Source organism: Humulus lupulus, chromosome 5 (genome assembly GCF_963169125.1).
Source record: "Humulus lupulus chromosome 5, drHumLupu1.1, whole genome shotgun sequence".
In the NCBI taxonomy this organism is placed as follows: domain Eukaryota; kingdom Viridiplantae; phylum Streptophyta; class Magnoliopsida; order Rosales; family Cannabaceae; genus Humulus; species Humulus lupulus.
In genome coordinates, this window is record NC_084797.1 from 201,534,400 (window position 1) to 201,550,787 (window position 16,388).

A 16,388-nucleotide genomic window follows, 5' to 3' on the forward strand; every position below is an offset into this window, starting at 1 on the left:
AACTTTTTTATGAGTTGTTGATATATTATTTTCTAACTAATATATATAGTTTTTGTGGTATTGTATATATATATTTTTTATAATATTTAGTTTACATCTTATTTTAAATTAATTAAGTCATGCAGTCCTAAATAAATAAATAAAAATTATAAAAAAGACAATTTAGATAATAAAGAATATAAAAAAATTATTTATCTACAATTTTAAAATGTTTCTTAATGTTAATATTTTGGGCTATTTCCTGTAATTTCTCAAAAAAAAAAAAAAAAAAAATTGGCAATGATGGATAGCTGCCCTTTTTGGAATGGAGCTATTCATCCACTCCACTCTCGTGCTCTATTGAAATTTCACACGATTTTGGAGTTTTGCATAAAAACAGTGATGGAGATGCTCTTATTAATTTATTTGATTGGTCACGCAAAAATATTATATTGAAACATTTTTTAAACGGTTTGGACGAGTCAATATAATATAGTTTATATCTTGTCTCTTGCACGTAACAAAATAATAATAAAATGAAGTGCTAAAAAGTAAAAACCATAACAAAAATAAATTATTAGAAAAAAAAAAAAAAAGAATACTAGGAAAAAGGTTTTACTATTGGATTTGATTCCTTTCTTTCTCTGACTCATTGCCACGCACGTTCACTAGACTAAAATTCAAAAGAGCATATCCTTTTTATTTATTTATTTAGCAAAATATGCTATTTTTAATTTGGAGAATAGCCTCTATATAATATCATTTTTATCAAATTATAAAATAAATTTTCCTCATTTGGTAAAAAAATAAATTTTCCTTTAAAGAAAATAATAAATAAATTTGAGAGGGAAAATTAATAGAGGTGAATTTCATCGGATAATTAATGAATTTGTACCTGCAATCTTTGAAGTTTCCTTGTTTGCCAAATTGCCAGAAATAAATGGTACTAGTACAATATATATATTCTTGAAATTGAGAGTTAAAGAAACTGATCATTAATATTACGACAGCGATACCAGAGAGCGTGGATCCCACACTCTCCGCAAGCGAATTGCTCATTAACAAACTCTGTTTTCTCTGTCAGCATTCTGATTTTCTTTCTTACTTTCTCTATTTTTTTTCTTTGGTTTAGTTGGTCTACTCTTTCTCTCCCAAAAATTACTTAAACCAAGCTCAGATTGGATCGGTTTCAATTCTGTATTGAGCTCATACAGAAGAAAAAGCTCTCTCTGTGTGAGTCGCTTCTACAATGGCGTCGTCTCTCGGTGTTGTTGGCTTCGTCGGTCTCAATGACTTTAGCTTCGAAATGGCTGCCAAGCTTCTTCGCTCTGGATATCAAGTTCAAGCGTTTGAGGTATTTTTTTTTTATCTTCTGATTGAAAGAGTCAACTGTTTTTCAATTCGTACTTGAAACGTAATTGATGAAGTTGTTTGTTTCATCTGTGTGCAGACCAGTGAGCCTTTACTGAATGAGTTTTTGAAGCAAGGTGGACTTCGATGTGCCACCCCAGTGGATGCAGGAAAAGGTATATCTATATCTATATATTATACATATTTATATAGCAATATCTTACTCTTTTGTTTTTAGGATCATGCAGCATTAGTTATTGAATTACTACTAATTTTTTTTAGTTTGAATGAATTACTGAAGAACATTCTTAGTTTCATTTTGTTTACACTAATAATTTGACCAAAATTACAGTTGGTTAGCTACTTGGGGCCGAGTCGTTGGGTGGATGAGTGTATGAGAGTGAGTCAAGCGGTTGGGTGAGCTAGTCGAAAAGTAACAACTGGTGTGGTTAGCCACTTGAGAGCTAGATCAAGTTGTTAGGTTGGTGTGTGCGTGAGAGTAGGTCTGTGATCAGAGTTAGACACTTTAGGCTAGCTCGAGTCATTGGGGTCCAAATTGAGGCTAGTTCGGGTGGTTGTGTAAGTGTGTGAGAGTGAAAGCAATGTCGAGGTTAAAGTGCTAGTAAATGAATTTTATCAAGATAAATTTAAACAATTGGGTGATGTGCACAGTCATAACTGTCTGGTAAAGAGTTGCAAATTTAAATCACTAAAAAGACGAGCAACAATTATAGTGCTCTGTCTATGTGATATGTGGATATGTAATGTTTTGTTTCAATTGCTGTTTACATTTTAGGATTGATTATCTAACCTTTAACTAAACTAAACTAAACGCAAAACAGATGTACTTACCTTTTTTTATTTCTTGCTTGCAGATGCTGTTGCTTTAGTTGTGTTTATATCTAACGCGGATCAAATTGATGATGTGATCCTTGCTAACAAGGGTGCTTTGGAAGGTCTTACTTTCTTCAATCAATAAATATAAATATATATGTATACAAAAATATTCAATGTATTTCTCATTTTCTAAGTCAATATGAAAAATGTGTAAAGTTTATGGATATGCAGGATTGCAGAAGGATGCTGTCTTTATTCTTCAGTCATCAACCTTGTTGCCATCATACATCAAGAGACTTGAGAAGTGTTTTACAGGCAATTTTCAACTTGATATTGTTGGTTATGTAGACAACTTGAGTGATTGTGTTTATAGACTTTGTCTTTACAAAATATTTTCTTTATCTCCATTCATTTGCTTAGAAAATTTACTGAGAAATGTCCTTTAGTGAAATGTAAATTTCTTTCAAACTGTTACTTGCTTAACTTGTCTACTCGATATTTTAAGGGAATAATAGCTTTGAATGCTTAGTTGGTCAACTCAACTTTCCTCAACTTAATTCTATTTGGATATATACTTTCTGGTGACAGTGACCTGATATTCACTTTCTTCCTTAATCTCACAGATAAAAATGAGGCAGCTTATTTTGTGGATGCATATGTTGTGAAGGGAGTGTCTGAAGAACTAAATGGGAAAATAATGGTATTACTACATTCTGATTCCTGCTTAAAATTATACCCTAAACTAACATATTGTCTGGTGGGGGATGCCTAATCTAATATTTCTCCATTTACCACGTTGACTAAAATCTCTAAGAGTGCTAATATATATTCCTTATTAAGATTACGTCTTCAGGAAGATCCGATGCAACTGCAAGGGCACAGCCTATTCTGTCAGGTAGTTCGGTTATTCTAAACTAATATTGCCAGTGTACAGCTCTCAAACTCCGTTTTCTTGATATTGCTATATTGATTGTCAGTTGAGGTTCTGTCTTTTGTTTGCAGCAATGTGTGAAAAACTTTACACTTTTGAGGGTGAAGTTGGTGCTGGAAGGTTTGTGTTCTTGTTGATTTTACAAATTTCTTTTTATCACAAACAAGACTAATTATTTACCTGTTGTCAAAGAAACAGTCAGATGTATTCTTTTGGTACTTTCTCAGTAATTGCATCAGTATTTCTGTTATATCATTTGAATGGAAAATGAAATATTGTAATGTGATTTATTATTAGAATCAATTTTCTTTAATAAATTAAATTACAAGATTTTAAATTGTTTTCAGGAACTTATTGTTTGTGTAATTTGATTATATTTGAGGTTATACCTTCTTACCTTCTCTTTATTTTGATGTGGTAGCAAAATTAATCTGGTCAATGAACTGCTTGAGGGTATTCATCTTGTTACTTCTATGGAGGCTATGTCACTTGGTTCGAAAGCTGGAATTCATCCGTCAATAATCTATGATATTATTTCGAACGCCGCAGGAAATTCATGGTATGCAGTTCTGCTTCAACATTATCCTTTTTCCCTCATTTAGAATACCTTCACTTTGTCTTTTGGTCTCAGCTAAAAAGGAAAAAGTACTAGTAGAAGATAAAGCTTCTAAACTGCAACGAATGATCATGCTTTTTATTTTATTTTAAAAGACTTGTTGCCATTCAATTCTCTCTCTTTCTCTAAATATATATGTGTGTATGTATGTATTATCCTTTGACGAGGGAGGTTCTTTTTCCTAATTATGCAGGGTTTTTAAGAATCAAGTTCCCCAGTTGCTAAATGGTATTACCAAACGACATTACCTGAGTACTTCTATTCAAAAATTGGTAAGATATTCTCATTAAAGATCTTTTTTTTTTCTTGTTACTAAGTGACATTGTTAATTCTGTTTCTTCTGCATCATTGAATTAATTAAATAAAAACACATTATTCTTTGTTGTATAAATTTAATGGTACACTCTACAAGTTTCAGACTTATAGTGTTTCAAACTTTCAGCTTTTAATAGTATCAGTCTTATAACATGCGTCAGTGGCCTCTGCATTTGGATATGTAAATGCATCCATCAATTTTTTCTACTTGCTATAATTGTTTGGATTGTATTATTATTTATAGTTATTTTAGTTCTTTTTTGGTACTGTAACCCTAAAATAAAGAAAAGACTCAGCTGAGTTATAAATCACCAAGTTTACGTGGAACTCTTTTCAATTTTAAATGTTGAAGCTGTTAAGTACTTCAGTTAATAGTTAAAGATAATATAAACGTATGAAAAAATACTCAGGGCATGAGTCTGGAGTAGGAAAAATGACATTTACTATGGGATTTGGTGGTGGTAGAAGAGGTAAGATTTTGAGCACTTTTCTGTGTGCTATGATTGGAACCATAAATTTCAAGTGGACTTCTTAATGGAGTGTAAGATACAAAGAACCCTAGAAATCGATCCCCAGTCCAATTTGATCGCTTCTTGTGAAATGAGTTTCCTATATGTTTAACAATTTTATGGCAGCTAAATGTCTGTTTCTTGGTGTGCTGGTGATGCTGGATCAGACCTGCTCTAACATTTCAATACAGGAAGTTGGATGTCGATGTGCAAAACATTCATAGTTTATTATTTCTCTCTGGTACCATTGATTTTGTTCTATTGGTTACATCACATAAGATTCATGGAATTTCCATATTCTAGGGTACCGTCTTGGATCAGGCAAAATTGCTAACCTTTCCTGCTCTTCTTTTGGCAGTTGCACATCAGCAATTAATCCTTGGTACATATCTATTTTTTTATTACTAAGTTCTGAATTTCCTGTCATATGTTGAATCTTTGAAGCAACCTGGTTAATCTCATTTGTATACACTTACCCTTTTCAGGATCTTCAAACATTGGAGAGGGTGAAGATGCTTCATTGATAAAGGTCTTTTCAAATGATTTGCAAAAATAATTTCATAACAAAAATTGGTGGATGGATTGAATTCAGACCATATTGCAAGCCAAATCATTCTATAGATGTTTTTCATATTTATCATTACAGTTTTCTGATTACATTTTACAACATGTTTACAGGCCTGTGAAAGAATGATGGGGGTGAATATTTCTAATGCAATGAATGCTGAATCTTACAGCCCTGAGCTGCTAGCAAGCCAAATAACTTCCAGTGCAGATACTGTTCACCGAATTGGTTTCATTGGTCTTGGGGCAATGGGATTTGGCATGGCATCTCACCTTTTGAAATCAAACTTTTCAGTTATTGGTTTCGATGTAATTCTCATCCGTCATAACTCAAAATTTTCTGGTTACCTGATTGAAATAGTATACTTTTCTTGTTGAGGCAGACTTCCCACATTTAAGGCTAATTTCATTCCTCTTAATCAAACAGAAGATAAAACTTAAGAACAGGAATAAATTGCCAATCATACTAGTTTACACCCAACTCCAATGTAGCCGATTTTAGAGACTTATATGCTGTTAGGGTGTGAATTGAAAAAGAAATAAAACCAAAGTACTCTTATCTCTTAAAAGAGAAAAATGTCAACCCAACTGTCGGCATCTTCATTTGCCAAAATTTTATCAGTTAAAACTGTAGACGACCTCTTAAAACCAGTAAAGGGAGCCCTATTTCTTTGCTATACCATATTTATAAAGGATATATTCTCTTCTGTCATTAGGTAAATCATTTTTTGTCTGCTTCTGTTTGCTCCTTGAGTGTTCTTTAAAAATTAAATATTTTTGTAGTGATTATCATCACGTTGTCAACCTTATCAAAATGTTTACTATTTTCTTGTAAATTTTCTGTATCCATCTGTTAGTCATGGCTTAATGGTGAAGGTACCATGGTCTGTTTATGTTTACATGCAAAATGCATGGTCTGTTTGGTGTGGATGCATGTTTCACCTTTACTTTCTTTCTAATTGATGTACTTATTCCTTATATGCCATACATGATGGATCAATGGTAGAGATTTAATTGGTCCATCTTTGCATCTTTCCTTGGATGCAGGTTTATAAACCAACGCTAACTAGATTTTCTGACATTGGCGGTCTAGTTGGAAATTCTCCAGCAGAAGTTTCTAAAGGTACTTCAGAGGAGGTTAAAAGTTGCAAAACTACATGTGAAGATTAATAAAATTGAAAAAAATGGCCAAAAACTTAGTAGTCAACTCTCTGATGTTTCTTTTATTTGCGTTTTTCCACTGGCTATATTTTTGGAGAGTGTTTCACTTTCTAGTGTATAATTTATGAGTTTCTGGTTATGTTTATATTAGGACTCCATTAAGTAAGAGAAATTTGCAATATTTATGCTAAGATGAAATCTGAAGTCTGCTCTGCAGACTATCTTCTATTCTGTTCTATGGACTCTACCTTTTTCCACACTTATTTCCGTACATTCTCCCAAGATAAACAAAATGCTTATTAGAAAATCTCTTAATTCTTCATATTGGGAAGAAGTCTTTTTTGTTTTTTTGTTTTTGGTTTCTTATGCATTCTCTTCTAGATGTCGAGGTGCTTGTAATCATGGTCACAAATGAAGTTCAAGCCAAGAGTGTTTTATTTGGAGATTCTGGTGCCATTTCAGGTGCACTAATATTCCTGATATTCTTCCATTTTTTATACTTGATACTGGAACTTGCCCTTTGTATATCAATATATATGTATAGATATATTCATATATGCTTTTCTTGTTTACAGCCCTTCCAGCCGGAGCATCAATCATACTTTCATCCACAGTTTCTCCAGGATTTGTGAGCCAACTAGAACGCCACTTGCTAAGTATATCCTTCTATGTCCAATAACATTCTGTTTCATTTATATGAAGTGGAATTTGTTTCTTTAGAAAATTGCAATAATTTACGTGTAAGATTATTTTCATGCTATTTGTTATGTTGTGTTTCTGGTCATGTAATGAATAGTCTGTTAGTATGCAATACAGCTAAAGTTGGCCATTTAATATATAGTATCAATAAAGCAAGAATTCTACTCATACATAAATATTCAATAACGTAGTAAATACTTTTGATTACAAGTTTGTTGAGGGACCCTCTGATGAAATGGTGAGGAAAAAATGTTTCTTACTATATTTCTATTCACTGATGTTTTTGTACAACCTAGGACTAGAGGTATATATAGGAAATACAGAAATAATTACATTAAATACAGAAATAGGAACCGATTCCTATTCCCAGGAATCCCAAAGATCAAAACATTAAAACCCTATTTTCTTCTAACTGTCAACACTCCCCCTCAAGCTGGACTATAGATATTGATGAGTCCAAGCTTGTTTACAAGAAAATCAAATGTTTGTTCAGATAGTCCCTTTGTGAGAATATCAGCAAGCTCTTGATTAGTATGCACATATCTAATGCTGATAACTCCTCTGTCAATTTTTTCTTTGATGAAGTGACGGTCAACTTCCACGTGTTTGGTTCTGTCATGATGTATAGGGTTATGTGCAATGCTGATAGTAGATTGGTTATCACAGTAGAGCTGAATAGGGGCTTCATATTTAATCTTCAATTCTTCTAGTAGACGTTTGATCCATATAGCTTCACACACTCCATGAGCCATGGCTCTATACTCTGCTTCTGTACTGCTTCTTGCAATCACAGTTTGCTTTTTACTTCGCCATGTGGTTACATTCCCCCATACCATTGTGCAATATCTAGATGTAGACTTTCTATCATCAATTGAACCAGCCCAGTCTGCATCTGTGAATACTTCAACCTTTCTCTCAGTTGTCTTCCTGAAAAAAAGACCCTTTCCTGGAGTTTGCTTGAGATATCTCAGAATTCGATACACTGCATTGAGATGTCCTTGACACGGATCATGCATGTATTGACTGACTAGACTCACTACAAAAGCAATGTCAGGTCTAGTATGTGAGAGGTAGATGAGTTTTCCTACCAGCTGTTGGTACTTCCCCTTGTCAACTGGACTTCCTTCAAACATTTTCTTTTTGTCTCCAAGCTCAATTGGAGTTTTGCTGGGTCTGCTTCCGAGCATTCCTGTCTCCTTTAGAAGATCTAGAGTGTATTTTCTCTGGGACACGGAAATACCTTTTTTACTTCTAGCAAATTCCATACCCAGAAAATATTTGAGAGCACCGAGATCTTTGACTTCGAACTCCTTTGCCAACATTTCTTTGATTGAGTTTATCTCCTCAATGTGATTACCAGTGATAATTATGTCATCAACATATACGATTAGTACCGCAATTTTTCCACTTCCTAAGTGTTTGACAAAGAGAGTGTGATCAGTCTGGCCTTGTATGTATCCAAGCCCTTTGACAACTTTCAGGAAACGATTGAACCATGCTCTGGGAGATTGTTTCAAGCCGTAGAGAGATTTGTTCAGTTTGCAAACTGTGGTTGTCTTGAGAGATTCTTCAAATCCCGGAGGCTGACTCATATACACTTTTTCTTCAAGTTCCCCATTCAAGAACGCATTCTTTACATCAAGCTGATGTAATTCCCAATCCATGTTAACCGCTAGTGAGAGAAGAACTCTGATAGTGTTGAGTTTGGCAACTGGAGCGAATGTTTCCGTGTAGTCAATTCCATAAGTTTGAGTAAACCCCTTGGTAACTAACCGAGCTTTGTACCTCTCAATAGATCCATTTGCATTGAATTTGACGGTGAACACCCATTTGCACCCTATTACCTTCTTGTCTGGTGGTAACTCTACTAATTTCCACGTTCCATTATGTTTAAGTGCTCTTATTTCTTCAAGCACTGCTGCTTTCCACTGAGGAGAATCAAGAGCTTCTTCGATATTCTTGGGAATCACAACATTTGATAGATTCGAGGTGAAAGCTTTAAATGGAGATGACAATTTTGAGTAAGAAATGAACTTTGAAATAGGGTGTTGGGTACATGATCTGGTTCCTTTCCTTAATGCAATAGGAATATCTAGATCTGACTGTTTGTTAGATGGGAGAATACCTAGATCTTTTGAGGGAAGCGGTTCCATCACCGGATTGGGCGTTTGATTGTGCTGAGGATTCATAACTTGTTTATTTCTCCTGGAATACACCCGAATCTCTTTCTGTACGTTTTGGTCTTGAGGATGTCCTTCTGGTTCAGTGTTTTTAGGAGAGGTTGGTGGATTTTCTTGTTCAGGAGGGAGAGTCTGGATATCTGGTTCAGAAGAAAGCGGAGTGGAAGAGGTAAATGGAAAAAGAGTTGTTAAGGGTAATTCTAACCCCCACGACCATTGAGCTTCTTGCTGGTGATGGTTGGACTCCCCTTGAAGCGATGTGGGAGTGAAGTAAGGAGTATCCTCGAAAAATGTGACGTCACATGAGATGAATGTTTTTTTGGTGATGGGACAATAACACCGATAACCTTTTTGGGTAGGAGAGTAACCCAAAAACACAGTCTTAATGGCTCTAGGATCAAATTTACTCCGATGGTGGGAGTGAACATGCACAAAAGCAGTGCAACCAAATACTTTAACAGGTAGAGTATTTATAGAGATGTGAGGATGTAGAGATTGAAGAACAGAATATGGTGTTTTGAACTGAAGGGGTAGACTAGGGAGGCGATTAATGAGATAAGCAGCAGTAAGGATAGCGTCGCCCCAAAGATGTTTAGGGACATGCATAGTGAACATAAGAGCACGAGCTACTTCTAAGAGATGGCGATTTTTGCGTTCAGCAACTCCATTCTGTTGCGGAGTATCAACACACGAGCTTTGATGGACAATCCCATTTTTGAGAAGATAGGGACCAAGAGTGGTATTGAAATATTCAGTACCATTGTCGGTACGGAGTATTCTTATAGATGTTTGGTACTGTGTTTGGATCATTTGATGAAAGTTCTGAAAAAGTTGGCATGTTTCAGACTTACTTTTAAGAAGATAGACCCAAGTAAGATGTGTGTGATCATCAATAAAAGAGATAAACCATCGCTTACCATGAGAAGTATTGACCTCGGAAGGTCCCCATATGTCACTATGAATCAGAGAGAATGGGTTGGAAGGTGTATATATTTTGTGAGGGAACGAAATTCGTGTGTGCTTGGCAAATTGACAAATATCACAATGAAAATCAGTAATATTCTTATTTACAAAAAACGATGGGAATAAGTGTTTTAAATATAAAAAACTTGGATGCCCAAGTCGACAATGCCATAACATAATTGTTTTTGAAACAGAGTTTGAAACAAACGATGAACTTGAACAAGAATTAGAAATAGAACTTGAACCCAAACGTAGTAGAGAAGAGAGCTCGTTAACTGGATGTTGCCTTTCAAAGAAATAAAGTCTGTTATGAACCCTAGCACTGCCAATCATCCTCCCCGATGATAGATCCTGAAATTGACAAGAATTTGACATGAATTTAGCGAAGCAATGATTATCACTGGTTAATTTTTGGATAGAGATTAAATTGCATTTCAAAGAAGGAACATAAAGTACTCATTTAAGAATGAGGTCAGCAGATAATTTAATAGTGCCTATTCCAACAATAGGAGAATGGGTGCCGTTTGCAATTGTGACACTAGATTTAGTGGAACATGGAGAATAAGTATCAAACAAATGTGGTAAACCTGTCATGTGATCAGTGGCGCCCGAATCGATGATCCATGGTGTGTTGGAGGTGGAAGAAAAATTACCAGAGTGTGCAACAGAGGCACTATGAGTCTCAAGACCGGAACTGGGTTTTATGGATGATTGACTCAAAAGAGTGTATAGGTGGGCAAGTTGTTCCTTACTGAATGAAGGGGTACTAGCACTATTCTGATCATTGGTACTCTCAGTTTGAGTTTGATAGGCCTTTCTTTCATTTTGGCGGCGAGGGGTCCAATTGGGTGGTTTACCATGGATAACCCAACAAGTAGATCGAGTATGACCGCGACGTTGGCAGTGATCACACCAAGGCCGATCACCCTTACGATTAGGTCGAGGGTCGGGAGTGGATCTGCCATGTGGTGGAGGGCTAGATTTTGATACGAGAGCTGAGCTTTCAATGGGCTACAGGTCAGGAGTAGTGAGCATGACACGATGACGTGCTTCTTCACGTCTAACCTCAGAGAAGGCTTCTTCAGTGTCAGGAAATGGGGCACGACCCACCAGACGACCTCTAACTTCATCAAGATTACTGTTTAACCCCGTAAGAAATTCAAAGACTCGTTCTTTCTCTAACTGCTGTCGCTGGATTGTAGTGCAGTTAGCACATAGTAGTGTGGTATCCAGATACAAATCGAGCTCCTGCCATAAGTCTTGTAAGTCGGAAAAATATTGGGTAACAGTTTGATTACCTTGCTTGATTTCTTTAAGCTTGGTACGGATTTCGAAAATTTGAGAGGCGTTACCAAGGTCAGAATACATTTTTCGGGCAGCGTCCCACACCTCCTTAGCAGTCTTAAAGAACAGATATCTGCGGCTGATTTTTGAGTCCATTGAATTAATTAACCATGCAAGTACAATAGAATTTTCAGCTTGCCATACCTTGTATGTAGGATCATTGAAAAGAGGTGCAGGGAGATCACCAGTAATGTATCCTAGTTTACCACGACTACAAATAACAAGTTTGACAGATTGGGCCCATTGTAAATAATTTTTGCCATCAAGTTTATGGGCTATAATATTAAGTGAACCACTATCAAGGTTATAAAGAGAGCCCATAGACCCACTGGGCTGAGTGTGGGCTGAGTTGGGGTTAGGGTTACCTTCATTGGGCTGGGTTGAGTGAGGCCCAATATTTTGAGAGGTAACTTCCTCACTATTCGACATCACAGAGAGATAGGCTGCTGTGAGGGAGAGAGCCGAGAGAGGAGCGACTGAGGGCTACGGGGGCCGACTGAAGCGCTGAGAGCTGGCCGAGAGCTTCTGAGGGCGACGGGGGGCCGACTGTAGCGCCGCCGGACTGGACTGCTGCCGGATTGGACTGGCCGAGATGCTGCAGATGATGCCGGAGAGGAACGACTGGAGGTTGAGCGCCGGAGCAGGTGCCAAATGACTTCGCCGGAGGCCTGGAGTGTCACCGGACTGGTTTGCGACTGGAACGAGGGACGACCGCCGGAAAAAATGGAGGAAAACTGAGGGGGGGACAGAATCGAGCCTTATGGCTCTGATACCATGATGAAATGGTGAGGAAAAAATGTTTCTTACTATATTCTATTCATTGATTTTTTGTACAACCTAGGACTAGAGGTATATATAGGAAATACAGAAATAATTACATTAAATACAGAAATAGGAACCGATTCCTATTCCCAGGAATCCCAAAGATCAAAACATTAAAACCCTATTTTCTTCTAACTGTCAACACCCTCCTTCTCTCACAATAATCACATTCAACCTGCTTTAGTTTCATGGTATACTGTATCCTCTACTTGCCCCTTGCCCCAGGCCTGGCACATATGGTAATGGAAACTCTAGTTAGAGGCCAAAGGTCCTTGGTTTGATCTACCATCTGTGCGTTCCTAAGGGCAAGGATTGGAGCAGTTCTATATATATATTGGGGAATTCTCCTATAGGGGCTTCACTTTAAGCCCTACCGGTGGGGCTCTCAGTGTTCTCGACCCGCGAACAGTTTTCGGCGCGAGTTTTTTTATGACCGTGTATATTGTAGCTATTTAGAGTATCCTGCAAATTTTCAGAAAATTCCGAATAGTTTACAGTACCGAAAACTAAGTTCAAACATGTTGTTGCACGCGTGACTAATTTTTTTTACGCGCGTGGAAAACATGTTTGAACCTAGTTTTCGGTGCTGTAAACTATTCGGAATTTTTTGAAACTTTGCAGGATGCTCTAAATAGCTACAATATACATGGTCATAAAAAAAATTTGCGCCGAAAACTGTTCATGGGTCGAGAAACACTGATAGCCCTACCGGTAGGGCTTAAAGTAATGCCCCTATAGAAGAATTGTCCTATATATATATAAATAATATTTATATTGGAAGAACAGAGGAGATTTTATTTCAAATATGACATTCTTAGGTCATCAAAATATAAACCAGTAAGCTGCTATTTTTTCCCAGTCAAATAGTTGAATTGAAAATATTGTATTAGAAACTGATTAAGTTCTGTACAAGAATTTGCATATTGAAATTATATTTATACACTCATACACTGTTAATTTTTTCTCCAGTCATGTAGTTGACCAGAAAATGTATTAGTGGAAACTGATTAAGTTCTGTACTAGAATTTACACGCATTAATTGTATAATATCTAACATTGTACTTATTTTTTTCTTTGGAAGTGAAGTTAGTCCTATTAAATAATTATGCATCTTCCACGATTATTATCAGTTAAACTTTACTGTCTTTCTTACCTCTGGACCATCAACACTATTTTAATATTTCTTTCAAGTTGTAACACCTATGTGCATTTCCACTTGTTGCTTTCTTAAGTGCGAGTAATATTTGAACCCCATATTATATTCCTGCTTATCGCATGCAGAATTTTTGACAAAAAGACAAATTTCTCTGTAGACATGCATCATGTTAGAAATTAATAGAAACATGTAACATTCAGTTGTATTTAGAGATTTTTAAGTAACTCTATAATAATATATGTTGTGGGATACACAACAATGGTTTGTCAAGGCTTCACATAAGGCAATTTATGAATAATGACAACTAAAACAAAGAGACTTAGTTTGTGGGTTCTATTGTGATGATTTGTAATAATAATAATTTGTCGGCAACAATAAATATTTCATAAGTGGATCGCTCCATATATTCCACAAGAATGACTGTAAAAATGATCCTGCCAATCAATCTTGGGAATTATTGAATTCACTCAGTGCTTGTGGTATGTAACGATGGATGACTCCATTGGAAAGTGTACTTGAGATATCCTCCTATATATTGTATCAAAGAATAAGATCTGGGTCTGGCAGGAGCCTCAATTTAGAAGTGGAAATAGAATTGAAAGATTGAAATAGTCATGGACTATAATGTCATGGCCTTAGTCTTTTGGAATGGTTTATCTATCTCTAAGAAATTTGATATTGTTTTTGTTCACTTTGATCTGTCATACTTGTGCTTACTTTTTGATAAGATATTAATTTTCAATCTTAAATACAGATGAAGGCAAGGATTTGAAATTGGTTGATGCACCTGTTTCTGGTGGTGTTAAGAGGGCCTCCTTGGGAACATTGACGGTGTGGAAAAACTAAATTTTCCAAGACCCAAATAAACCTTGTTTCTTTTGTTTACTTCTGTTTTGCTGAACTTGTATACTTTTTTCAGATAATTGCATCTGGTACAGATAAAGCTCTTAAGAGTACTGGTTTAGTATTGTCAGGTATTGCATCTGCAGTTTAAGGTCCAGGAGAGTTCTTCAAATTATTCAGTTACACCACACGAATTCTAGAATTGAATTTGTTACTAATACTTGATTGTGTACTATGAACAGCCTTAAGTGAGAAGCTTTATGTCATTAAAGGAGGTTGTGGTGCTGGAAGGTGCTTCTCATTCATGTTTGTTTGTCATGTATTAGGCCATTTATCAATGTAGTGATTGACATCCTGCAAGATCACATGTCCGAAAAGATTTATTGTATTCGTTCATATTTTGCTTTTAGTTTTTTGATACGTAAACCTGCAACTTTCAATACTTAATTTGTCTATTTTCTCTTCTCTAGTGTCGTAAAGATGGTCAATCAGTTGCTTGCTGGTGTTCATATAGCATCTGCAGCGGAGGCTATGGCATTTGGAGCTCGATTAGGTCTCAATACGAGGATATTGTTTGATGTCATCATAAATAGTAGGGGAACATCCTGGTACGTGTGTTGAATTATCCAAGCGACTGTTCAGTGCTTATTCTTCAGATTACAGGAAAATTCTGTTAGACTTTGCATTGCAAAACTGTAATTATTCAAAGTTTTTTGTTTTCTCATTATCCTTTATGACCGCATGTTAAATTGCATCTATGGTGGAATGTCTTGTTGAAAAATAGATGTTTGATTATTTTGTTTGTCTTAAGAAGTGAAGCTTCATTATGTATACTTGTTTGATTTAGTCTTCAAGTTAGTGTGCTACTGAGGTTAGGTTTTAATTTATTTAGTATACATGTTGCAGGATGTTTGAGAATCGTGTTCCGCACATGCTGGACAATGATTACACACCTTATTCTGCACTTGACATCTTCGTAAAGGATCTGGTAAAATTAATATTCCCCTCAATAAATTGCTAGAAATTCCTTGTGTGATTAAGCAATTAGCAGACTGATCTGATCCTGTTATTATTATTAAAAGGGCATTGTTTCTCGCGAGTGTTCATCCCGAAGAGTACCGCTTCATATTTCAACAGTTGCACACCAATTGTTCCTTTTAGGTGCTGTGTAATCTTTTCATTTAGAACTCGTATGGTTGTGTGGCATTTTTCATGAGTACTCTCAAATTGATATAATTATAAATCTTCATGGATAGAACTTGACAAGAATAAAAAACCATTAGAAAGTTAGCAAATAACGTGTGGCCGTTGTATCTCAATTAAGCTTTAATAGAATGAGGTAGTGCCATTCTTTTAATGTTGTTTATTGCATGCTAAATTGAATTATCAAATTACCTATAATACTTACATTTGATTCAACAATCTAGCAGGTTCTGCAGGAGGGTGGGGTCGACAGGATGATGCTGGTGTAGTTAAGGTATCACTTATATCTGCCTTTTACTTTGACGATGGAGATAGAAATTTGAACATACAGGGAAAGATTGATAACATGTATGATTATAGTATTAGCTTAATGTCAAAAGTTTTGTTTCTATGTTAGCTTTAGTCAAACAAGATTTGAGCTAGTGCAGAGTGTATCCTTCATCCTTCTATCAATATCATCATCATTATTATTATTATTATTGTTGTTATTGTTATTGTTATTGTTATTTTTTTTTTTTGAAAAAAGAGACAGAGGTCAAAAATGCTGACCTCCTCCCAATAAAATTGAGAGCCCTCACTTATGGCGGAGGAATACCGTGGTTACAAGTAGAACAAACACAACAGACCCCAAAGCCAAAAATTAAAACCAGAAATTGCTCCAATCTCTAAAAAGGTCAGAAAAGGCAACCCCCAAAACATTTGTTTCGATATACCCAAGTAGCCACCCAAAATTTTATCTTATCCCATATAGACTCAGAGGTATTGGAAATATCTTCGAAGAGTCTATTATTTCGCTCTAACCATAAGGCCCAAAACGTTGCCAAAACGGTAGTTTGCCACAGGCGAGAAACCCGCTTACCGCCCCCTAACCTTGTCAGGAACAATTGAGAACAATTAGAGGGCATGCACCAAAGAA

The 16,388-nt window shown here is 35.9% G+C and overlaps 1 protein-coding gene across 1 annotated transcript in view; it reads left to right on the forward strand.

Moving 5' to 3' along the window:
• Nucleotides 1-1,036: 1,036 nt before the first annotated feature.
• LOC133778058 (uncharacterized) overlaps nt 1,037-16,388 on the forward strand; it is a 28,678-nt gene continuing 13,326 nt past the window's right edge. Inside the window, exons 1-22 of the mRNA XM_062217880.1 lie at nt 1,037-1,333; nt 1,430-1,505; nt 2,205-2,285; nt 2,398-2,481; nt 2,790-2,866; nt 3,007-3,061; nt 3,169-3,217; nt 3,519-3,656; nt 3,907-3,985; nt 4,841-4,919; nt 5,023-5,066; nt 5,216-5,410; nt 6,149-6,224; nt 6,644-6,724; nt 6,838-6,918; nt 14,181-14,257; nt 14,346-14,400; nt 14,512-14,560; nt 14,740-14,877; nt 15,176-15,257; nt 15,352-15,430; nt 15,700-15,746. Of these exons, the coding sequence (XP_062073864.1) occupies nt 1,229-1,333; nt 1,430-1,505; nt 2,205-2,285; nt 2,398-2,481; nt 2,790-2,866; nt 3,007-3,061; nt 3,169-3,217; nt 3,519-3,656; nt 3,907-3,985; nt 4,841-4,919; nt 5,023-5,066; nt 5,216-5,410; nt 6,149-6,224; nt 6,644-6,724; nt 6,838-6,918; nt 14,181-14,257; nt 14,346-14,400; nt 14,512-14,560; nt 14,740-14,877; nt 15,176-15,257; nt 15,352-15,430; nt 15,700-15,746 (1,827 nt within the window). The 5' untranslated portion in view covers nt 1,037-1,228. The remainder of the gene's footprint in view (nt 1,334-1,429; nt 1,506-2,204; nt 2,286-2,397; nt 2,482-2,789; nt 2,867-3,006; nt 3,062-3,168; nt 3,218-3,518; nt 3,657-3,906; nt 3,986-4,840; nt 4,920-5,022; nt 5,067-5,215; nt 5,411-6,148; nt 6,225-6,643; nt 6,725-6,837; nt 6,919-14,180; nt 14,258-14,345; nt 14,401-14,511; nt 14,561-14,739; nt 14,878-15,175; nt 15,258-15,351; nt 15,431-15,699; nt 15,747-16,388) is intronic.